This window comes from Uloborus diversus, chromosome 1, assembly GCF_026930045.1.
Source record: "Uloborus diversus isolate 005 chromosome 1, Udiv.v.3.1, whole genome shotgun sequence".
Lineage (NCBI taxonomy): Eukaryota > Metazoa > Arthropoda > Arachnida > Araneae > Uloboridae > Uloborus > Uloborus diversus.
The window spans coordinates 182,804,491-182,830,778 of NC_072731.1; the positions used below are offsets into that span (position 1 = coordinate 182,804,491).

At 35.9% G+C, this 26,288-nt stretch overlaps 1 protein-coding gene across 1 annotated transcript in view; it reads right to left on the minus strand.

The window, feature by feature from the left end:
- Positions 1-26,288, minus strand: part of LOC129233900 (hypoxia up-regulated protein 1-like) — a 104,115-nt gene that overhangs the window by 10,770 nt on the left and 67,057 nt on the right. The window contains exons 18-19 of the mRNA XM_054867830.1: positions 11,846-12,059; positions 6,676-6,798 (exon numbers count right to left, since the gene is read on the minus strand). Of these exons, the coding sequence (XP_054723805.1) occupies positions 6,676-6,798; positions 11,846-12,059 (337 nt within the window). The remainder of the gene's footprint in view (positions 1-6,675; positions 6,799-11,845; positions 12,060-26,288) is intronic.

The following is a 26,288-nucleotide window of genomic DNA, read 5'->3' on the forward strand; positions in this document are numbered from 1 at the left end:
TGGGATTTGTCTGTGCATTCATGCGCCATTAAAGCAAAGAAACCTGCACTTGACAGTTCTGTTAGTAGCTTTTGCTCTAAATAAACAGAAATAGAGTTCAAAAGGTTTTGAACTGAAATGTGGGATAAATACGTGGCATTCTTACCACAAGTTAGCAAATGTTTTTTTATTTCATCGTCATCTAAGTTTTCCCCCCCAAAAATCTAACTAGAGATTCAAAATTCTCAGAAATGGCCCATTGCTTCCTGATCATAAAGTACAAAATTTGAATAAACTTACCAATCAATTTTCTTTTTTTTTTTTTTTTTTTTTTTGCTTCATTTCCAATCTCTACACTTTCACAAATTTTTTTGAGAATTCCTTCTTTTGCACTAGATTTTTTGTATATTGACAGCCTCTCTGTGATTTTTTGCTGCACTCTTGTTTTTTTAACACTCTAGTCGGGTGACGGCTTTTCTTGATATCAACTCCAATATTTACCCAAGGTTTTGTTCGAATCACTAACATTCATGAAAGATGAACATGTTTTGCACAAAAAAACCCTTACCTGAATAACTATAGTAAAGCCAGCTATACACCTTTTCATAATTTGCAATGTACTTTTCATTTATTGCATGCTTCTTATTTCCATTTGTACTCTCAAATACAATGCTTGAATCATTATTTGATGGCTTAATCTCAATATCATCATCAGTTGAAGTTGCTCCCAGATTCACTTCCAGTATTTTTCTGCCTCAAAAAATTGTTATACTTTCGCGAACTGCCTCACTGTCATTTGATGTAGGATCTTTTTACTGCATTTCCCGAGTCCTCCAAAACGGGAACATTTGCGTTGCTATCTTTTACCGCATTTTCCCGAGTCCTCTGAAACGGGAACATTTGCTTCACTATCGTTTATCGCATTTTCCGAGTTCTCCGAAACGGGAACATTTGCTTCACTATCGTTTATCGCATTTTCCAAGTCCTCCGAAACGGGAACATTTGCGTTACTGTTGCTGCATGATGAAGTGGTGGTAGCGATTTTATCGGGGTTGTTACTTGCTGACTTGAAGAAATTCACAATATTTTGGCACCCAACGTTCGAAGAGCGAAATTTTTTGACATAATACGCAGAATTTTCGGGAGGTACCTCCCGTTGCAGGACGTCCTTGTTTCATATTTTAATTTCTTGAAGAATAATTTTCAACGAATAAACGATCTCTCCAAACTGAGATTATTGCGGGTGCTATCTCCAGCGCTCCATTATCCGCTAAAAAACGTAACGAAAATATTTTTGCAAAACACAAATTATAATCAAATAGAAAAAACAATTTATTCTTCGATGTGCCTAAAAAATGTCCACTTAAATGATTGCAGACGATCTGTTACAAAAGAAAAATTAATACCGAGAAAGAAAACGAAACTAGAATAATATACAATTGCCACATTTAATTTATCGTCTGCAGTTTTTTTTAAATTTATCGTCTGCAGATTATGCGATTCCCGCAACTTTTTATAAAATCCCACTCAATAAAATTTCCTTTGCGCACTGTTCTCGTTCTCACCATTAGCGGACATACGTTAAAAAATTGCGAAATTGCTCATCTCGAAGTTTCAAATTTATTTTAAGAAGACAGCAAGAATAAATAGAATGACTGACGATATTTTTTAGCTGTCATTGTATTTTATCAATAAAAAAAGGAATCTAGGAATTGAACTACAAAATAATAAAAAAATAAATTAAATAAATTTAAAAAAAAGACCTGTGACCCACTTCCCCCAATTAACTCTAATTTGAATTCCGAAACTTTGAATTCAAATTATATTTCTCGCAATCACAAGTTGCGACAAGACCCTACTGATTAGAGTTATTGTTTCTAGAAATGGCTTCCCCCCCCAAGCATGTCCCTCCTCCTGGGTGGTTACGTGTGTATAGTTGTTTGTGTGTGTGTAGGCTTACGTGTGTGCACGTAGACGTGTGTATGTGTGTAAAGGCATGCGCGCATAGGCGAGTGTGTATGAGCATGCATGTGCAGGACATGGACGCCACCCGCCCAGCTAAAGTGGATTCCGGGGGACAGTGCTCAGGACCAGCCGCTCCGCCGCCGGTGGACGGTGGTGCTGCAGCCCTGGTCCAAGCTGAAAAAACGAACCACAACGTCAAGGACGGTCAAATGAGAACAATAAGCAATCGTGATTGCTCAATAATAATAATAATACCGTTATTCTTTTGGTTTACTGTATGTTGTACGCTCAAACTAGCGTGACTTTTCAATTTATCTTTTGCTTCTACACGTAAAGTCTGCAAGAAAAATAGCAGGAAAGAAAAAATGAATGTAATGCATTTTAAACCAGCAATTCTCCGCAGGCACCGGTCCGCGAGAAAATTTGACCGGTCCTCGAAGAATTATACCTGTTTCCAATAAAATAAAATTTTCTTATTTTATTTTTATTCCTAATTTTTATGCATTAATATATCCATTACTTTGCATACGTTTTGTGGTTTTTCTCCAAGATTTATTCGCTTATGAAAAATTTACACAAATTAGCTGCTTATTTTTACATTCAAAAGTGTGTAAGTTATTAAAAACAATCTTACAATTAACTTTTGTAAGTTTATTTTAAGTAGAAGGTTTTTTCTTTGTAGCATTTGTAAAAAAAAAAAAGTACAAAACGGATTAGTTTATTTAAGTGAAAAAAAAAGTAAAAAATTTCTCCCGGTCCGTGAAATTTTTTGACGAAGTTTTTACCGGTCCCGAGTGTCAAAAAAAAATAGAGAAACGCTGCTTTAAAACTAAAGAATATGAGAAAAATGTGGGCACCCCTGGCCTAATCACACCTTTTTTTTTCTTCTTTAAATGCAATCGTGTCAAGTCAGCTTTCGAGAACGGACAGTATCAACTAGACTATAGGGAATTTCGCCAATCGGTTGTTCTGTGTTTCCCGCGTAGTTACTCATACTCTAACAGGATTTAATTAATTGCTATACAATACGATTTGCATCAGCATGCGCCAGTATTCAATGTGAATTTCTGTGAAATTGATTAAAAAAAGGAAAATATAAGATTTTCGAGTGTTCTTTTTAACCTTCGGTCGGGAATAATTTTCAGAAATTTTGCTCGTCCGTTCTGTAAGATAACCCCCCAGCTATGAACCTTAAACTTTTTCAAAATAAACTGAAGAAAATAGGCACAAATTGAAAAAATAGGAGAATATTTAAAAAATTTAAAAAAAAAAGAAAGAAAGAAAAAAGATAGAAGATCTGCAACGGCAAGGTTTCAATTTGCAGCTAATTTTGAGAATTAAAAGTGCATAATTTGACAAAATAATATGAATAAATGAAGGATGTGTGCAACTAAAACACAACTGAAAGCTACAATGATTCAAAGGAATATTTAATTCAGAAGCATTTGGTCATTGAAGCAAATCAAACCAACAGAATATAGGTGATAAATTTGCCGTGGAGTGAAATGAGTCAGTCTTCATTTTGCACTCGTGGAACGGCAAAAAATCATCGAATGAATTCTTTATCACGTGCTCATTATTTTTCTTGGATTTTGCCTAGCCACCAATCACAAGCATCCCTCTCCCGTCCCCCTCTGACTCTCCTAAGCAAAAACAACTCACGCAGCAAGCAAAAAGATAAGATGGGGGAAGGTGGAAGAGGGGTAGGCTTCCGCGTAGATGCGTGCACATTTGCGGTTAAAAAATATTGTGAAAAGGCTGCCTTTTTGTGAATTTTTGTGAAGGGGCTGCTTTTACAACGCGGAATTTTGTGAATGAGGCCGCTTTTGCGACGCGGAATTTTGTGAATGGGGCCGCTTTTGCGACGCGGAATTTTGTGAATGGGGCCGCTTTTGCGACGCGGAATTTTGTGAATGGGGCCGCTTTTGCCATGCGGAATTTTATGAAGGAGCCGCAAAGCCGCCCTAATTTAATGCTGGATCGACCCCTGGTACTAGTGAGAAAACTCTGGTTCATTGTGCATTTCTATTGGTTTAAAATTTTCTCATTTGTTATTTGATTAATCCGCTATTTTCACTTTTGAAGCTGCCTGCTTATCTGGCTCTTGGCTTTTGACGTATGTCTTTTCATTCATAAGCTCATTTCTTTTGCATCAAAAAAAGCGTTCCTTGTAACACCAAAACATGTGTCTGCAGTAATCTGAAATTTGTGCTATTTGACGTTGTTATTTCTTATTTTATTGCAGCTCTTGTTTCAAAATTCAAAGTAAATTTATTAAATTTTACGGACAATTAAAACAATCATTAAAATAAAATATGAGATTTTATAATAATTTTTAAAAACAATTATGAATTTCAGGAAAATTAGGATAGCTCTGATCCCTATGTTTAATGAAAATAAAGTTTATTATAACAGTCTTCCACAATATTTAGTAGGAAGTTATTAAAAACCAACATACAGTTGAATCCCGACTTACGCGAGGGATGCATTTCAAGACCCCTCACGTAAGTCGAAATTTCGCATTGTAGAAAAGGGAATGTGAATTTTTTTATAAGCATACCTAATTATTTTAGACATTCGTTAACACCACCTCAAATTGTTTTAACCCATTCCTTAACTATACATTACCATTTCTGACATAAAGAACTGAATTTTTATTCCTATTTTTAAAAAAGCTACCTTAATCAACATAAAATGCTGTTACAATGCACAAAATCAGTGATCAACGGGAAAGAGAGACTTAAAATAAACCAGTACCGTACGCACAGTATGTAGTAATAATAAAATGATGTTCTATAATAATACTGTGCAGAAGATCCAGTAATAATATTTGTAACTTTAATAAATGAAGATGTTGATGATGTATGCTGCATGATCAAATTGTTATTCTAATGTAATTTTAAACACAGGTCCTTCGCTCTAGTTCTTTTATAACATTTCTATCTATAACAACATCCCTCTTCTTGGTTTGTTTAAATCTCAAAGAGGAGTTTCCATTTTCATAATTTTTGCATGGACACTACTTTGCGAACTTTTACGGATTTCTTTATCTTGATTTTTAATGGTACATATGGAAGATTCACTCACACTTAATATAGCCATGCTACCTCGGATGCATTTTTTAATTGTTCAAGCATATCGAGAACCTTTAGTTTTTCTTTAATTGTCAGAAACTTTCTCTTTCTGTCTTCACAAACTTTAGATGGAACAGTCCTCTTAGGTGTCACTATATTTCATCAACTTTCGAATTTAGAATGAAAAAATACGGTAAATGCGGAGAAGTTATTTGTATACACAAAGCTATGTTCAGACTAGTACGGCATGGGAACTTTCGAAAAAAACATTTTTAGTAGCCAATAACAAAGCCGATACCTTTACACCACGATTCCCTTCTGAAAACTTTCGTGTTGCGGGTGGGGAATTTTCGTTAGGTCTGAAATTATTTATTGGTAAAAAAAAAATCGTGTTATAGCCATTTTGCGTAAGTCGAATCACGTGGTAGCGGGAGTCGACTGTGTAATAACAAGGAATATCTGTGCTTCCTATTGTTTTTCAATTTCTAAATAAATCTCAACTTTTAAACAGATTAATGATTCTGAAAACACTTTTCACAAGTATCTTCTGCTATTATGGTTGGAATGGAATCAAATGAAATTAAAAGAGATTTAAGGACAGCAATTTTATTTACGTGGTAAAAAATTGCTGGGATTAAAAACCTGAAATCTAATTGGAATTGCCAATAAGACGATAACAGTAGTTATTCCTTTTAACGTTCATCATTTATCAAAATTTGGTTTTAACAATTTGAAAGAAGACTTTACTCAATGCTGCATTTTTGGGATTGTGGTTTTTGTAAAAGGTTTGTTTTCACAATTATGATTCTTATGAATTGTTGCTTCTACTCCTAAACAACAGCAAAATATTTAGTTGATTTCTTGCAGTCTTAATACATTTATCAAAGCAAAATGATGTCAAATTTTCATGCACTTAACTGTGTGAAAAATTTGCTCATCTGAAATTAGGAATTTCTTAAGCTGGACAAAGCTAGCAATAGTCAAACTTTTACTGTAATAACTTTCAAACAGATGGTAATTTTTAAGAGTGAAGGAGTTAACGCAGGTAACCGATTTGTCAGAAGGTTTGATCTTGGATTTAAAAAAAAAGTGTCAAGATTCAAAACGAAATGTAAAATTTTCCTTTCTAATGCTACTAACTTACATCTTTTCACCAAATAAACATTAATAATTGCAAGAATACATAAATTCAAATGAAAAAGAAACTATATAATATTTTGATTTTAACAAAATTCTAAGCAATATTAAACAAAATGAACATTTAAAGAAATACATAACAACATAGTTTTCAGCTGAAATGATTATTTTCATCGTGACATTGAGAAATCCCAAGATGTTTGTTACAAATTTACAATAGAAATAGAGTACATAAGCTACAAAGTCACAAGAAATCACACCTTTTCCTTAGCAAAAATTTTTAAAAAAGGGGGGACTACACTTGAAAGTGCATAGTGTAGCACAAATTATTTTTATTGATGGAAAAATGGTGCTTGGGCGAAATGTTTTTGTTTTTCGTACAGAATTTATACCTTGGCATAAACTTCAAATAAACTATGAATAAATCTTCTGCCTTCATGTAACTTCATGGTAATTGTGTATCCAAGCTGTGAACTCAAACCTGTATAAAAAGAAGAAATTATCTTTAAAAAATACTAACCAGCATTCTTTTCAATATCTTCAAGATTTTCTGCAATTTCTGGAATTTCTATTGGTTGAACCTTCTCTTCTACTGTTCCTGCAGTTTCAGTTTCAATTGTAGCATTTTCCACTTCAGGTTTTTCTAAAAGTCAATTACATTATTAAAGAAAACACTCCAAATGCAAACATCAGCATTATGTACTTAAGCATGCAAAATATTTTTTCTCCAAAGCAGCAGGTAAACTTGCTTGTCACTGCAGCAAGCTGTTTGTTGAAAAATTTTAACATCACAGATAAGTTTTGAACAAAAATAACGAAAAAAGGAATGAAAAGAAATGTCATTTCATCGTACTTTTGGAACTTATACAGGCCCATCATTCATGGGGATTAGAGAGTCAATTGACCCGTCCACTGACTTTAAAAAATCAATGACTTTTCATAAAAGTGGACATGGTTCTGTTGTTTTAAGATAATATTTGCAATGAGTATTTTCACCCTTTAGGAGAATTATTTTAAATGTTATTGAAACATTTAATAATTTCTTTGGCCTAATTTATTCGGCGGAATTCTATATCTTAAGGTAACTCTTGGAATGTCCGTGGTGTCAAGGTTTTTGTAAATTCATCATGACCATTGTTACTTTGCTCCAGTTCCTAATGTCGTTAAAAATCATCAAAAATGACTCTCATCTGTACTTTCAAATCGGTATTCTGTGATTTCATTGCAATTTGCACATTCGCGTTTCAATAGTTGAGATCATGGCTGGGTCAACACATTTTAGCCAATAATTGTTTTGTTTAACTATATATCTTCTAAGATGGAAATACATATAAATACATATATCATGGGACACGAGAGTGTCCCGGCCGCCAAGAAAACCAAATGCCTTCTGCCAAGAAAACCAAATGTCAGCCACCAACAAAGCCAAATATCCACAGCCTAGAAAGACGAAAGAAATTAAAGACGCGACTAAGGACAGTTTACATGACAGAACAAGTTGGGGTTTTCACCCCTCTGCATCTTAGCCCCAAGAAGACATTCAGAGTTTATTTTTGGTATACTCCATCTCTTGTGACCCCTGACGAAGTATACCAAAATACAATCCCCAGGATCATCAGGGGGAGGAGGAATTTAAGTTAGAAAATCACAATTCAAAAACTTTTTCGTGTCCTTTGACAGGGCTACAGCCCAGACAAAAAGAAGGATTGAGCTGAAATTTCGCACACATTCCTTGTGCCCAACTAATACAAATACAAATGTGACGACCAGCAACAGGCTCTGGGCCCAGCTAGGCTGGTCCTAGTCAATTAATTAGTCCCCAATGAAGATCAATGGCTCTCTTAAAGCTATCCACTCCCTTGCTCATTACCGCCTCTTCCGGTAAGCTATTCCAAGTGCCCACGACCCTGCTAAAGTAGTAGTTTTTCCTGATTTCCAAGTTGCCTGGAAATCAGGAAAATGAGATTTAAATAGCTTAAAACAATGACCCCTTGTCCTGTTTTCCCCGCAAAAATTTAATCCATTTACATCTTTCATTTTGATAAATTTAAATAACTGAATCATGTCCCTTCCGACTCTCCTTTGCTCCAGGCTATACATGTTAAGCCTATTAAGTCTGGTATCATAATCTAAATCTGAGAGTCCCCTTACTAATTTAGTTACCCTTCTTGAAACCCTTTCCAATACAAAAATATCTTTCTTCAGATAAGGCGACCAAAACTGAACAGCATACTCCAAATGAGGTCTTACTAAACTCCTATATAAAGGCAGAAGAACTTTCTTAGATTTGTTTGAAATAGATCTATTGATGAACCCAAGCATTTTGTTGGCTTTGTTACTAGCAATACTGCACTGCTGACTAAACTTGAAGTCCTGATTTATAAAGACACCCAGATCCATAACATTTTCTGCCTGATTTATGACTGAACCCTGTAAACGATATCTCATATGCTTATTTCCATGACCTAAGTGTAGCACTTGACATTTCCCTACATTAACTGCCATACCCCATTTATCTGCCCACTTAGTAATATGATCTAAATCCTCTTGCAGCTGTTTTACTTGTTCTTCATTTTCGACAATCCCCATAACTTTTACATCGTCAGCAAAACAATTCATGCTTCCAGAAATATTTTCATTGATGTCATTCATGAATATAATAAACAAAAGAGGCCCTAAAACTGATCCCTGAGGAACTCCACTTAAAACATCACTCCAATTAGAATGATTTCCTCTCACAACTACTCTTTGCTTCCTACTAGTAAGCCAATTTCTAACCCAAAGTAAAGTTTTTCCTCCTATTCCAATGTCAGCTAACTTGCTGAGAAGAGCAACATGCGGTACCTTGTCAAAAGCTTTTTAAAAATCAATATAAACAACATCCACACATTTTTTGTTATCTAAAGCTGAGGTAACCTTGTCGTAGAAATGCAATAAATTAGTAGTACAGGATTTACCTTTCCTGAAACCATACTGCAAACTAGTCAACAGACTATTAGTCTCTAAGAACTTCATGATCTTAATTTTGATCAAAGTTTCGAAAATCTTACAAATCACCGAAGTCAAACTTACAGGTCTATAATTCCCAGCAACAATGTGCCTTTTGTGCCATTTGACTCTCTCTCCCCCCCCCTTGTTTCTATGCCCCTAATCATACCTTCCCGGGGGGTCTGTAACAGTCCCCCTGGGATCTTTGTTAATGACTTTTTTGTATAAATATTCTTGGAGGTGTCATTGAGGCAATATACAAAAATTCAGTCCCCGAGGACATCATGGCCAGAGTAATTAAAGTTTGAAAATCACTAATTTCCCCTAAATTACTTTTTACTTACTTGCAGCTCATAGGGTTTGTTCATCTCTGATTGAAATTGCAAGGCTGAAATAATTCAAAAGTTGTCTTAGAAAAACGAAATTCATTCAAGACTAAAACAGATCCAACAGTTGCATAGATCTTCTGACGCATCCAAGTTTAATATATTTAATGTCTTAGGTGGTTTTTTTTTTTGGAGATAACATACAATATTTCGTCATTTTAATGAAACTTTAACAAAATTTTTTTTAACAAAACAAGGCATTGAACAAGACAAAGAGTTCCATTAAAGTGAAAAAAAAAAATCGCCAAATAATTAATATAAGCACTTAAAGGAAAATAATCCACCATGTTAAGAAAAGAAGCCATAAATGAAGTGAAAAGCTCGATTAAAGTAACCCCCGCCAGCATGAAGACTGCTTTGTACTTTTCTGCTACAGGTTCGGGATTTGGCTTATTTTCAACCTTTTGGAGATTATATTTTTATTTTATTCATTGCTGCCATTACTTGTGTACCTATACCATACGTTATTTTGTCTTGAACTAAGGAAGAAAACAAAGACGTTAAACAAGACTGAGAGCTGCATTAAAAAGAAAGATCAATCACCAAACAACTGAAATTAGCCCATAAAATGCAAAATAATCCACCATTTAGGAAAAGAAGTCATTAAATAAAGTGAAAACGCTAGATTTAAATAGCCTGCAAGCTGTAAAACATAAAAAAAAAATCATGAAAAATAGGCTGGAGGTTTTGTTAACTCAGGTAGTTCCTTCGAGAGCAAAATGCTACCTGTTAAACAGGATTGAAAACAATTTAAAGAATCTATCCTCACTGGTAAAGAGTTCGTGATGGGGCCGGTTCTAGCAAAAATAGTTGTGATGAAAGAGGAAAACAGGGAGGATGGTTGTTTGGCAGATACTTGGCGGAAAAACTAGATATCATAACTTTTTAAGGCTGAGGAATTTTTTTTTTTAAATTTTTGGGTTTCGGATGAAGGCCTTTTTTATTGTAGAAAACAGTTAAAAGTTTTTTTGGCGGGGAAATTTTTACAATGGGGTTGTTTTTGATGAGATATATATATTTACCGCTGTTCATATTTTGTTTCCCGAAAAGCGTACTTCAAAATGTGAAAATATTGGAAATTTCTCAGCAATCATGCTCTTGAATAATGTCCATGGACAACTCATACTATTTATTACCTTACAGCATTTGGCGAAGAATAAGTCTGATTTTTATGCTGTTAGGTTTTCTGCTAGGCATCTATTTCTATCATGAGTATTTCTTTTAGCTCTCTTTTCCTTTGACTCAATGGAGGTTTCAGTCACAAAGCGAGCTCTTTCTGAGTGTTTGTGTGAATTATATTTAGCAGCTCTATTGAGTTATCAAACATTGCAAAAGCCTGCACTACTCAGCAGATAAAATCAAACATTTTGAAATTTTCAAAGGCAGTTAGTTTGTTTTCAATTAACTGTTGCCCTTTCACAGCAAACAATACGCTTAAATCCAGTACTGCATACGTTAAGAGAAATTCATACACAGATAATAGCAGACTTGCCAACCTTATGAAAAGAAAAAACGGGAGATCCAGTCAAAGCTTTAAGGGAGAAAAAGGGAAATTTTAAACGATGCTATAATAAGTAAAAAACACTGTTATAACAAGTATTTATTTGATTTTTTTCATGAAAGAGAATTCACTCGTATAATAGCTCTTATAGGTTTGTAGATATTTCATTTTTTCAGACATCGCTAAAGATGAATATTAAACTACAACGCACGCGGTAGATCAAGGAACAAGATGAAAACACGCGGCGCAGTTGCATGCGTCTGAAACTGTACGATACCGCGTAAACGGCGCATCCGCGAGATAGAAGTAGAAGTGCGAACGTGGAGTTAAACCAAAACACCATCGCCGGAAGCATTTCGGTCGACACTCCGAACGCACCCATCGAATGTTTGCCGTTCACCTTGCGTTCAACAAACCTCACCAGTCGACCGGTAAGTAACCGGTTACTAACCACAGCGTTCTATGATCAACCGGTTACCGCATCCGTTACCATTCTAAGCAGTTGATTGGTTGATTGGAGCACGTGATCATTAGCTGTCACGTGATTAACTAACCAGTCGTGCTCGTCGAACGTAAGCTCACTGAGCAGTGAGGGTTTGCTCTGCTAGTCACGTCATCTATTAGGGCTGTGAGTAACTATTTTAAGGAAGAAAATTAAGTTTAATTTTAAAAAAAAGAAAAAAACCCGAATAGAGTAAAAAAAACGGGAGAAATGGATACTTAAACGTACAACCGGGAGAAGAGTAAAAAACGGGAGTCTCCCGTGAAAAACGGGAAAGTTGGCAGGTCTGTAATAGGTTAAAATTAAACCTTACCTTTCTCTGTGATATTTTGTGCAGTTTCATTGATCTTGGTCTCTTTTTGCACAGTTTTCTTCTTCAATGGTTGTGCAAATCGAGCCTTGTTAAGTAAATATTTCACTTCACGGTCAAGATTCACAAGTTTTTCACCTATTAGTTTTAGAGTCAGTTTAGGCGCTTCATGAAGTGGCACAGAATTTTGTTCTTTTACATTTTCTTTATACCAGGTCTAAAAAGATTAAAATTATATAAATATATGTGTACATACATATAAATACATATACATTATATATATATATCATAATTTTTAAATAGAAACTTACTGGATATTTTAACACTAAGTAGGTGGCACAAGTGCCACCTAAGAAAAAATAGTGCCATATAGTGACAATCATTGCCACTTAAGACCACTTAGTTTCAGTCACTGCAGACACACAGGCTTATGAAAGACTGAATTTTTAAGAGGGAATTAAGAAAATAGGAATTTTCTTTTTATCTTTCCTTTAGTAAACGTATTTTGAAAACTTTACTACAGTATAGACCCTGTTGTATCACGTTATAATACTATAAATGTTTCATGGCTGTCAAAAGTTTCCAAAAGAATTTTAAAAAGAATCGGGAAAAACACTGGAAAAACGATCTGAATTAATACAGTATAACCTCGATATCTCAAATCTCTCGGGACAGGGAAAAATTTCGAGATATCGAGTTTTCGAGTTATCAAAGTTTAAAAAAATTACACTAGTAACTCTCACATTTACACACACGTACGCTATATGCATTTATATATGTACTATGGAACCACTTCGAATTACGATCAATAAAGTAGTCTTAAATATTTCACTAGATTTGAAATTTTCTAATTGTCGAAAGTGCACAGGACGAGATTTTGAAATGAACAACAATTTCAACTTGGTTTTTTCACCTAAAAATTTAAAAATTCTAATTTTATCTTTTACCAGTACTCTCACATTCAAAAAGTTCTCAGCAGCCATTTTGTAAAAGTTAAAAAATCTGAATGATAAAAATGAGGAATGCATTTTCCGTTTTAGCTTGAAAACTGGCGGAAGAAAAATCGAACCCCTTTCCTCAAAGTGGACAACATGTTCGAGAGAAATGCACAAAGATTCTAAACTCTGGGGAAAACACTGCACCCCTTTCATGCCAACACTCTCCTATTATCTTGCTCCAGTCCCCTATTCACAAAATTTCGAAGAAAAGGGATGATAAACGTTAAGCAATTGTCTCTGGAACTGGTTTTGCTACAAAAATTGCCAAAGCAAAACGACAATTGAAACTTGCTTCTGTGCAAAAATTTCGACAAATCAAGGGTTTTGAAAAATAAATTTCGAGATAACTATGGAAAATACATAGGGGTTTTTATAGAAAATGCAGGGGAAAAATTTTTGTTTCGAGACATCAAGGGTTTCGAGATAAGGAGGTTCGAGATATCAAGGTTTGACTGTACATTAATGCAATTTACTATTAAAATTAGAATGATTTCTCTAACTAATCTATATAAGACGCTTAAATTAGAATGATTTCTCTAACTAATCTATATAAGACGCTTGTGTGGCGTGTTTCATTCCAGGTAATGCAGCAAGGTTAAGAATCATAAAATTTAGTTTATACACAGTTTTTGCCGATGTGCTCTTTGCCATCTAATTTCTGAGACATATATTAGCTTTTTTTCAAAATGATATTTAGCTCTTCTGTCTCAAAAGTTTGCTTATAGTTGATGCTGATGTGAGTCAAGTTTTTTTTATCTTCAGTCATTTTTGAAATGGAAAATAATGTCTATAGACTGGAGCACAAATTTCAAACAAATGTAATATGAGGCAGTGAGAAGCAAAGGGACGTTCACGGACATTTTCAAGTTTTGAGTAAAACATGTTTAAAGATAATGTTCTAGGTAGGCTTTCGTCGAGTTTTTTTTCTAAATCATGGCTACTAGTACTAATTCTTGCCCCAAGACAGAGGAGAGGTTCCCTTACTATTTGAACTGGTTACCTCCAAGTTTTTAAATTTGTATTTTGTCACTTACATACCTTTGCTTCCCACTGCCTCATATGTACTATTATACTTCTCTCATAAATCTTAGAGAATTTAAAGAAAGAATAAATAAATAAATAAGATAAATTAATTTGAATTTTGATTTTTTGAATTCAAATTATGTTTTTTGCAATCACGAGTGTGTATGTAGGCTCGTGTGTTTGTGTCCAGGCATGAGTGTGTGTGTGTATAGATATGTGTATGTATGCGTGTGTGTGTGTTTGAGTGCAGTCACGTGTGTGCATGTGTCGGTGTGCGTATGTATGCGTGTGTATTTGTGTTCATGCATGAGTGTGTGTATGCATGTGTATGTATGTGCATGCGTGAGTTTGTGTGTGTATGATGCGTGTGTGTTTGTGTCTGTGTGCAGGCATGAGTGTGTGTATGTGTGTGCGTGCAAGCATGTGTGTAGGATATAGACGCAACCTGGAGATGCTGCTCGCTAGAGGAGCAGCATCGTGAGGCCGGTCGACAGTTGTGCTGCAGAGGGAGGCGGAGGGAAAATAAAATCAAAGGACGCCAAAAAAAAAACAGTCAAAAGAGAACATCAAGCAATTTGATTGCTCAATAGAAGTTTTAAGAAGGGAATGTATCATGCAATCTTGCACCCTGCCGCAAGGGGGGAGGAGGATTCAGGTGCAAGTTGTGCCATCAATATTTTTGTGGGGGATTTTTTTTTCCAGAATTTTTGTTTTTCTTTAGAACATGAAATTTTTGGAAGGAAAAAAATGTTTAAACTCATTCAACAAGAAACAGATGCATGAATAATACTTTTTTCACGTACTCATTCCTAAATTTAATGACCGTGTCTTCTTTTCAATAAAGGGAACATCAGACACGGGATGGATGGAGTTAGTGTCCGTTTCAAAGCTGAATCAGACGATTTGCTTTCTTTTTAACTTATTATAAGTGTTCTGGAAGTAGCACAATTCTGCATGATGAATACGTGTGACAGTGATGAGAATATTGAATAACTACCAGGAAGGGGCCACCGAAACTTTTATCCCTGCAACATCACCAGAGATCTTCTAAAACTGGTTTTAAAACTACAATTTAAAAAATTTCCCGAAGAGAACCCCCCCCTGACATGGGCAGATTTATGGGGGCAAGGGGATGCAGTGTCCCCAGTCTTGGGAGGACTTTATACATAACACACCTTCCAAAATCTTAACAGAAAAAAAATCATGATTTTTTTTCCCCTTTTAACTTTCTTCTATATCTAATATATAGAAGAAAGTATTGGATTCGTGCAAATTTTCGAATTTCGAATTTTGACGGATTCGAACGTTTTGAGGTGTGCCGAGTCCATTTCGACTATTTTTGGAAAATGTCTGTCTGTCTCTGTGTGTGTGTGTCACGTCTGTATGTGACCAGTTTTTTGTGGCCGCTCTACAGCAAAAACTACCGCATGAAATCGAACGAAATTTGGTACACATATGTGCTCATATGTGAACCTGTGCCCATTGGTTTTTGGCGCGAATTCCTCCAAGGGGGGTGGAGCAATGGGACGTTTTTTGAGTTACGCGTGATTGCTATTCCTCAGGAAGTAATTGGCGGAATCAAACAAAATTTGGTCCATATGTTGCCAGTAACAGGAACAGGTGCTGATTCAATTTTGGTGTCAATAACTCAAACGGGGGTTGAGCTATAGAACGTTTTTTGTCGTCAATTGTGATTGCTGTATCTCAAGAAATAATGAACGGAATGAAAGAAAAATTTATTGGCAAGTAGCCCTTAGTGGGTATAAGAGCTGATTTTATTTTGGTGTCAACTGTTAGCATAAAATATTATTTTATTTTATTTAGTTTTTATTCTCGGTCCACAGCCGATAATTTAAAGAAAATAATTTAAAGTTAAGTGTACCTACTTTAAGCCCAGTCTGGTAAAAGTAGAACCTGTCAACTAGTTGGTGCTAACACTTCAATCGACGATTCCCCCACGCCATAATTAATGGCGACTGTTTACTGAAACCATCGGAGATTGCATGTCTCGATGTGTCGATTCAGAAAAGTTGAGTTGTCACCTGATCGACTCGAATTAATTCCACTTGTTGACCGCACGTGCTATGGAGAGGAGTACGAATATTCGCGGTAGTGGAATATGCAAATGAGTGATGGTCGAAGTAGAAGTTAGTGTGGTGACGTCATCGAGGCATGGAATCTCATTGGTTGATAAAACATATATATTGTGGCGAGTGGCAGCAAGCGACAGCTCTCGTTTTTCTTCTTTCAACGATCCCCAGTGGTTGGTTCTGATCGTGAAGCCTAGTCCGGCTCACGTGTGGGGGGTTTTTCCCCGCGATGCTAGCGGGAGTTTTTGTGGTATGTGATGTTTAATCTTCCAAGTCCTGGAATTAGTGAGTCCAGGTGAAGAACCTGTTGTGTTGTGTCCGGCCAATTAAAAAGTCGGGGATGTGAGTTCCACGTGTCTACCTGTGATGTTTACCGATCTACGTATTGTGTAATGTTGCCTGTTCAGTCCGGACATTCCTGAAGTGTGATTCGGCGGACCTTTTGTGCGTTTTCTACCTGATCCTTCGGAGTGGCAAGTGACTGCATGGACATCTTGGTGACATTTTTCTTTATATTCTGGAACCACTTTTGTTATGATATTTTGGGGGTGTATTTTATGGGGATGTTATTCTAGTCATATTTAATAAATGTATTTTTCTGAAACATGTTTTTTTGCTTGTCTCCAACTTGACATTACACGGCCAGTTAATGTTGGCTTAGTTTAAATATCTTAACTTCTGGATTTTAAACTTAACTTTAATTTATGCCAACAAAGTGGTAGCAGAGCTCGGTCGAATGTCATTTTGGTTGGAGACAAATTTGCAAAAGTTTTCAGAATAATGGAAAGGGACTATCGAAACATTAAGAAACTTAACTCCTGCAATTGGGCAACATGGTCGAAAAATATGAAAATGGTACTGATAGAAAGAGATTTATGGGAATTAACCCAAACAAAATTAGAAGAAGGTATTTCGGCAGAAATAAAGAAACGGAGGGGCCAAGCAGTGGCGATTATTTACCTCAACATAGAGGATGAGTTAAAACAACTAATAGATGATTTAGACGATCCATATGCTGTATGGACGTCATTGAAATTGAATTTTGAACCTCCGTCTTTAGCCCGTGTTGCCGGATTGTGGGAGGAGTTTTTTTCTAGCAGAATTAATGAAAAAGAAACTATTGGAATGTTCGCGGCTCGATTGAAGTGTTTGCTCCGACAGTTGGAGGAGAATGGCTATAAAATGGATGAGAAATTAAAGGGATTTCAACTAATACGTAGTTTAGATCAAAATTTTAGGGGAATAGTACAAAATATTTATAGATGGGATGAAAGTAAATTTAACTTTTCAAATGTTTTGGATGAACTTTTAGCAGAAGAGGGGAGATTAAAATTTTTAGGAAATGAAAATTTTGGAAATAGTAGTTCAAGTGTTAATGCTTTTTCAGTTCAGAATAAACACCAGACTGGGCGGAAAGTTGAAAATGTAAATAAATTTGAAACGAGAGTTTGCTTCACATGTGGGAAAAAGGGGCATATTTCGGCTCGGTGTTGGAGCAGAAAACCAACTAATCAAAATAAAGGTAATCGTAATTTTGTCAAACAAAGTAATCCCCCTAAGGCTGGAATGTTTTGCACCATCAGTAAAATATCAGGAGTGCAGGCCAACAACACAAATTTGAAGGAGGAAATACCAGTATTTTTACTGGATACAGGTGCCACGGCACATTTCTGTAAAGATAGGGACTTGTTTTGTGAATTGAGGCCTGTTAAAAATACAAAAATGGAAGTAGCTGTGGGCAATGTAAATAGTCAAGTCGAGGGGGTAGGGAAAATTGTTTTCGAAATTAAAACAGATGGTAAGCTAGTAACCATCACATTGAATGAGGTCTATTATGCTCCAACACTTAGACGAAATTTGCTTTCCGGATCCAGGATAGACAGTCTTGGTTTTTCATTAAGGTGGTATCCTGGTAAAATATGTATTTTTAATAATGATGGTATCAAACTTTTTTCTGCATTTTTAATTGATAAATTGTATTTTGTAAAACCCACTTCATTTTTAAGTAATCAAAGTAGTGACTCACCACCAAATGTAAATGTAACCGAGGTCAAAGGATTAGACCTGGAGTTGTGGCATGAACGGTTTTGCCATATTAATTATGACAGTATCTTGGAAACTGAAAAGAAGAACTGTGTCAAAGGACTTAATATAAAAAGTAGAAACCGGCCAGATTGTGAGCCTTGTATTATTGCAAAGAAAAGAAGGTGTTCATTTAAGCCCACTCCAGGGATAAGGTCTAAAAGACAACTTGAGCTTCTTTTCATGGATCTAGCAGGGCCATTTCCGGTGGAGTCACTAGGGGGGAAAAGATATATTTTTTCCATAATTGATGATTTCTCAAGGAAGTCCACTATTTACTTTCTAAAGTCAAAAGATGAAGCTTTTGGATATTTCCTTAGATACCAGAGGCATGTAGAGAGAGCCCTCAACAAGAAAATTTTGGCCATAAGGTCTGATAATGGGAGGGAATTCACAAATTCTAATTTTGAGACCCACTTAATTAAAGAAGGCATCAGCATAGAAAGAACCAACCCTTATACTCCCGAACAGAACGGGGTAGTAGAAAGATACAATTTGACATTAATGAATGGGGTTAGGGCAATGCTGAAAGACTCTGGACTAAGGGAAGAATTTTGGGCGGAAGCCGCCTTATGCTTTAATTATGTTAGGAATAGAACAGTCCTAAAAGAAAGGGGGAAAACCCCATTTGAGCTGTTCTGGGGAAACAGGCCTTCAGTAAGGCATTTCCGGAGGTTTGGATGTATTGCCTACAGAGGCATGCAAAAACAAAACCTAAAGAAATTTGACTCGAGAAGTAAGAAAGGCATAATGGTGGGCTACGCAACCCAAGCAAAAGGGTACAGAATTTGGGACCCAGAGCTAAAGAAAATTTTTGAAACTATTAATGTGGTCTTCAAGGAAAATTTAATTTGGGGGAAATCAAACTTGAATGGGAATGTAGACAATGATGATGATTATTCTTTTATTAAACCTATTAGTGAAGTTCTCTTAGATAAAGAGATAGATGAAAGAAAGGCTCCCACCCCTTGTGAGGAAATTGAATGGGTGAGGGATGCAGTAAAAAGAAAGAAAGGGGACCGTACTGATATCTATTACTATGAAAAGGGAAATAAAACCAGGTTAAGGTCACCCAATGATGTAGAAAAATATTGTAAGAAGAATAACATTGTTTACAATCCTGAACTATTTGATTTCAAAAGTAAAAATGTACCTTATAATCCTTTGTTTGATATTTTTAATTCTCCTAAGGAACAAATGGAACCCGAGCCAGAGGCAAATTTGTCAGAAGTGCTAATTCCACAAAACTATAATCAATGCTTGAAAACCCCAGAAGTAAAACATTGGCAAGAAGCCATGTCAGAAGAAATGAAAGTGATTCAAGAAAGGGGGGTGTGGCAGTTAGTTCCCCAGCCAGTTGGTAAACCAGTACTTGGTAATAAGTGGGTCTATGACTTGAAGAGGAATGCTAAAGGGGAAATTGCCAGATTTAAAAGCAGATTGGTTGCGATGGGAAACAGGCAGGTGGCAGGTGAATCGTATTCTCAGGTTTTCTCCCCAGTTATCAATTTCTCCCTGATAAGAATGTTTTTCTCAATTCTGGTGATATTCCTGGGTTGGAGCCATTTTCAATTAGATGTAAAAAACGCATATCTTTATGCTGATTTGCATGAAGAAATCTATATGCGACAACCACAGGGTTTTGTAATCCCGGGAAAAGAAGACTGGGTATGCCGTCTAAAGAAATCGCTATATGGTCTCCATCAATCGGGGAGAAATTGGTACCTGGAAATTGATAGGGTTCTCCAAGGTCTAAATTTTTTGAAATTTAAATGTAGTAACTGTGTCTATACAAGAAACAGAAATGAGTTTTTATTGATGTATGTAGATGATATAATAATTTTTGGAAAAAATGAAATCATAATTCAGGAAACAATTCAGGATTTATCAAAACATTACGATATTAAAGAATTAGGGAGAACTAAAAAATTATTGGGGGTTGAATTTGAAGAAATAAATGGGGGAATTTTTATACACCAAAATTCTTATATTAAGACAGTTTGTGAAAATTTTGAAAAGTATCAATACCCATACTCGACCCTCCCAATAGCGAAAGGTACAATTTTGTCTTTAGGTGATTGTCCAAAAACGGACCAAGAAATAAAAGAAATGGAGAAAGTACCTTATCGCAATTTATTGGGATGTTTGTCCTATATAGCAGGGAAAACTAGACCGGATATTGCATATACAGTTAATTTATTATCTCAATTTCAAGCAAATCCGGGTAAAAGACATTGGCAGTGTTTATTAAGACTTTTAGGTTATTAAAAATATACAAATTATTATAAATTAAGTCTATCTGCAATAAATGAAATTAAAATCAATGGTTTTTCTGACTCAGACTATGCTGCAAATAGGGACGATAGGATTTCGATGGGGGGAATTATTATTTACATTGACAAAGTACCTATTATCTGGCGAACATTTAAACAAAAGTGTGTTTCATTGTCCACCATGGAAGCTGAGTATATATCTTTGACAGAAGCAGCAAAAGAGGTGGTGTGGTTAAAAAGAATTTTAGAAGAAACATCACATTTTGAAATAGCTGGATATAAATTTAACGGGTCTGTAATTAATTGTGACAATATAGCTGCAATAGAATTTTCAAATTCCCCTATAGAAAATTCCAGAACAAAGCATATTGATGTCAGATATCATTTTTTGAGAAACTTAGTAGAGGAAAATACATTTGAATTAAAATATGTGAAAAGCGCAGAAAATCCTGCGGATACGTTTACCAAGCCTCTGACTCGGGGTACATTGAAAAAAATGTGCAAACTCATTTTTGGTAATTATGAAAATGTAAAAGTTTAATATTCAAATGTGTAAATTTTTCAATGTTTCTCAAAAGTGTTTAAAAATTTTTTTTAATTGTTGTTTGAAATATGTCAGTTTTCATGTCGTTTTGAAGTGTATCGTGCTGTGTAACCGAGAAGGGGGGAATTTGTTAGCATAAAATATTATTTTATTTTATTTAGTTTTTATTCTCGGTCCACAGCCGATAATTTAAAGAAAATAATTTAAAGTTAAGTGTACCTACTTTAAGCCCAGTCTGGTAAAAGTAGAACCTGTCAACTAGTTGGTGCTAACACTTCAATCGACGATTCCCCCACGCCATAATTAATGGCGACTGTTTACTGAAACCATCGGAGATTGCATGTCTCGATGTGTCGATTCAGAAAAGTTGAGTTGTCACCTGATCGACTCGAATTAATTCCACTTGTTGACCGCACGTGCTATGGAGAGGAGTACGAATATTCGCGGTAGTGGAATATGCAAATGAGTGATGGTCGAAGTAGAAGTTAGTGTGGTGACGTCATCGAGGCATGGAATCTCATTGGTTGATAAAACATATATATTGTGGCGAGTGGCAGCAAGCGACAGCTCTCGTTTTTCTTCTTTCAACGATCCCCAGTGGTTGGTTCTGATCGTGAAGCCTAGTCCGGCTCACGTGTGGGGGGTTTTTCCCCGCGATGCTAGCGGGAGTTTTTGTGGTATGTGATGTTTAATCTTCCAAGTCCTGGAATTAGTGAGTCCAGGTGAAGAACCTGTTGTGTTGTGTCCGGCCAATTAAAAAGTCGGGGATGTGAGTTCCACGTGTCTACCTGTGATGTTTACCGATCTACGTATTGTGTAATGTTGCCTGTTCAGTCCGGACATTCCTGAAGTGTGATTAGGCGGACCTTTTGTGCGTTTTCTACCTGATCCTTCGGAGTGGCAAGTGACTGCATGGACATCTTGGTGACATTTTTCTTTATATTCTGGAACCACTTTTGTTATGATATTTTGGGGGTGTATTTTATGGGGATGTTATTCTAGTCATATTTAATAAATGTATTTTTCTGAAACATGTTTTTTTGCTTGTCTCCAACTTGACATTACACGGCCAGTTAATGTTGGCTTAGTTTAAATATCTTAACTTCTGGATTTTAAACTTAACTTTAATTTATGCCAACATCAACAGCTAAAAAGGGGGTAGCGCAATCGCCCGTTCTTTTTTTTTTCATTGTGATTGCCCAATCTCAAGAAGTAATGCTACGTTCTGGTTGAAATTTGGAATATATGTGAATCCATATGTAAACAGGCTTCGGTTCAGTTTTGACGCCAATCGCTCCAAGAGGTGTTGATTTTTTTGAGCAATCACGATTGTTTATTGTTCTCATTTGACCGTTTTCAGTGTCCGTGCCTTTTTCAACTTGAACCAGGGATACCAGCACCACCGCCCATCGTCCTGCGGCGCGGCGCGGCTGCTCCAGTTTTGAGCTATCCGATCTCCTGGTCGGAGGCGTCCATGTCCTACACACACGCACGTTCACACACGACTTCACACACATACACTCACACACGCCTACGTGCATACACACAGGTCTACGCGCGCACACACACAACTATGCACACGTAGGAGGAGAGGCAGGCTTGGGGGGGGGGGGGACAGGAGCCATTTCTAGAAACAATAACTCCAATGAGTAGGGTCCTGTCTCAGTTCGTGATTGCGAAAAACATAATTTGGATTCAAAATTTCAGAATTTAAATTAATTTTCTTTCTTTTTTTTTTATTTTTTGCGAATAAAAATAGCTTTATTAATGCAACAATAAGAAAGATAAATCGTAATAGATTGTCGTCTGCGTATTTCTCGTGATTTTAATTGTATGGAAATGATCGGAAATATTATCTCAATGATTTAAAGTTTTAACTGTTGCCATTTTATGTTTGTTAACAAATAAAATATTTGTAATTAATTGAAGCAAGGCTTTTAAAATAACTTTCAATTTTCACTCTTTGTTTTGTTTTTACAATAATTCAGACATTGAGATGGTCGTCAAGTTTTTGCATGTGTAATTTTGTTTTTGTTGGGAATATTGCTTCCTCATCAAGCATGGGGAGGGATCAGAAAAAAAAAAAGAAAAATATAGAAGAAAGTTTCATGATGGCCACAACATACTAGTTTTGAATAGTTCAGAAGTGAAAATGAAGAGAATAGTGATTGTGTTTCTTTAATGGGAGGGGAAGGGACACCGTACACTGTATTACAAAGATTAAAACTGTCACCGAGTTGCTGAAATATGTTGAAAACTACTACTTTGAATTGAAAACATTAGGGCAAGTATATAAGTGAAAATATCGACTGAACAAGTTATGTAATCAGCTGCAATACTTAAAATAATCAACGATAGTTTCAGTTTCTTATTTGTTGAAACTAAGATTTAAAAAAACGGATTTACCTATAAACTAAACAAGCTATAGCTTTGGGCACCCGCTTTGTTGAAGGCCCTCAACTCCCGAAAATTTCATCATTTTTTCCTTTTTTGAAAAAGAAGAAAAGTACTCGAAAAAAAAAATTTATTTTAAAGTGCTTGAAAACCTTGAAAATTTGGAAAAGTGTGGCTAATGAAAAAATTATAACAAATGGGAGGGGTAGGGGGAGAAATGCCGAAATGTGTCAAATTTAGCTCCTTGCCACATCCTGCATCAAAAATGTAAAAATCATGGTTCTCACATTTCTGTAACATATTACTCGAGATAAATTTTTGTGACTCACATGTTTCATATATTGCTGTTTATTTAATCCCAAATGCAGTAATTTTGGAAATTCTTTTGTATTGCTTGCATCTACTTCATATTGTTGATCTTTTCAGCTCGGGGGGGGGGGGGGGGGGAAGGACCCTGCCTCTATTTTTTTTTTCGTTTTTTATACTGCTTGTAATTGAAAAAAAAAAAGTTGTAATGAGAAATCAGCAGTTTTTTTTTTCCTTTTAAACTTAAAATAGAAAATTGCACAATCTAATACTAAATTTCAGAGACTGAAAAGTGCAAATGAAGTGTCTTTAATAATTTTAATTGTTCTCGAGTCCTTGAAACGGATTAGACGAGTCTTTGAAATTCCTAAGCAAAGTGTGCTTCAATTTTATTTCTTATCAAGTGTGTAAATTATGAATTGTCCAAATGGGCAGCATGTTACTCTCTTGTTACCTATTTCATAAATCTATACACCATTGCTTTTAAAGCATTTTTTACTATTGATCATTTTGTAATGAAACCATTGTTGTATTTGTGGGTAGGTTGGAAGCATGATCAAAAACTAATTGAATTGAACCAACAGCCAGTGTAAGTAAATAACACAATGAATAATCTTCTCTTCTTCCTTGCTTTTTCTCTCTGAGGACTATTGTCATTGATTTGTCAACCCGAAAACAATTTTTACTGAGTATTATTGTAATTTGCAAAAGAGTATTTTGCTATTTGTTTCCGAGATTTTTGTAATTCCAATTACACCCTTATAAGGCTTCAAAATGCAGAATTTTACCCCCGGACCCTCTAACATTGAGAATATCCTATCCATCCAACCTCAGATCTTATGCATAACGCATATTGGGGATAAGGCAGGGGGGGGGGGTTAAAAAATGGCCTTTTTTTTGTCAGCGACAAAAAAGTTGTCTGGACTACTGAAGAGACCCAAAACCTAAAATGTCTTAGGGGCACATTAAGTCTAAATCCAGCCAGTTGTAATCAATACAACTATTGGGTGAGTGCAAAAGTTCGTGCGGAGTTTGTAAAAGAAAGTCGTACAGTGATTAGGCAAGCAAAACTCTTCATTCAATCAATGATATATTCTCCATCGTTGTCTATAATCTTCTTCCAACGTTCTGGCAGCATACGGATGCCCAGATCATAAAAACTGCGTGGTTTAGATTCGAAGAACGAAGACACGACATTTTGTAAGGCATTCAAAGAGTCAAGTTTTTTTCCATTTAAATGACTTTGCAATGACCGGAATAAGTGATAATCCGATGGTGCGATATTAGGAGAATATGGTGGATGAGTTAGGACATCCCATTTCAGGCTGTTCAGTTTGCGTAGCGTCTGTCTTGAAACGTGTGGTCTGTGAAAGACTAAGCCTTTGGGATTTGACAAACTTGGACGTTTCTGTTTGATTTCTCGGTTCAGATTAGTTAATTGACGACAGTACTTGTTCGAATCAATCGTCTGGTCGGCGGGGAGAAACTCAAAACAAATTATACCCTTGCAATCCCACCAAACACAGAGCATCACCTTCATCGGGTGCAAACTGGCCTTTGCCATTGCGTCACCATGTTCACCTGCCTGTTTCCATGTGCGTTTGCGCTGAACGTGGTTGTACAGGACCCATTTTTCATCACCCGTCACTAAACGATCCAAAAACGGCCCGTTTTTGAGCCGCCGGAGTAAAGATTTGGCAGCAGAAATTTGCTGGATTTTGTTGCTCTCTGTCAACAAATGGGACACCCATATAGAGCTTTAAATCAAATCCGATTTTTTTTAAACGCTGAAAAGTGGTTGATCGGTCAACGTTAAGTGCTGTAGCAACTTCCTCTGTTGAAATTCGCGGAGTATTCTGAACTAAAGAACGCAAAACGTCATCATCAATGTCGAAAGGTCGACCTGAGCGTGGCTCGTCTTTCAGTTTAAAATCTCCGCAACGAAATTTTGCAAACCATTTTCCACAGTTCGTTTAGCTGGTGCTTGATCTTGATAAACGTCTTGAATGTTTTTTACGGCTGCTGCAACGTTTATTCCCTTCCGAAACTCGTAAAGCATAACATGCCGTAAATGCACTTTATCAACACTCATTTTAAAAGTAATCTTTCTTGAAGCAGTTTGTATCTGCACAAATTATTTCAATTGAAATGAAAGCTGCACATGTCACCTTTCCAACGATCTGACTTACGTAGATAGTGGTATTAATGACAACACGTTACGCCCGTTCTAATGCCATCTATTGCAACTCCGCACGAACTTTTGCACTCACCCAATAATATTGCTTGTTAGATTTTTAATTTAAACTTTCACAAAAAGTGAAAAAAATCACTTAATTTGAAAAAAAAAAATTTAAAATACGTTTTTGCATCATGCAGAATCAATCCTTTTTGGATGTAAACATGGAATCACGTTGTGACGTCATTTGTGCGATCGGTTGCGATAACTCGGTCAAATGAATGAACTTTTGGGTGAACCGAGTCACCAGTTCATTGTATCTTATAACTGCGAGAGTTTTTTTTTTAGATTGAGTTACTTTTTGATTGGCAACACATCTTTAACTTTCTTGCATTGGAAACACATCTTGTGTTTTGCATATTCTTAATTTGAAAGCCATGTGAAGACTTTAAATACTTTGAGCGATCTTTTTCGCTCTCTCTCTCTCACCTCTCATAGCCGTCATGAGTTGAATGTAGTAATTTGCCGTAATTTGGCGATGTCTGCCAGTGATCTTTACT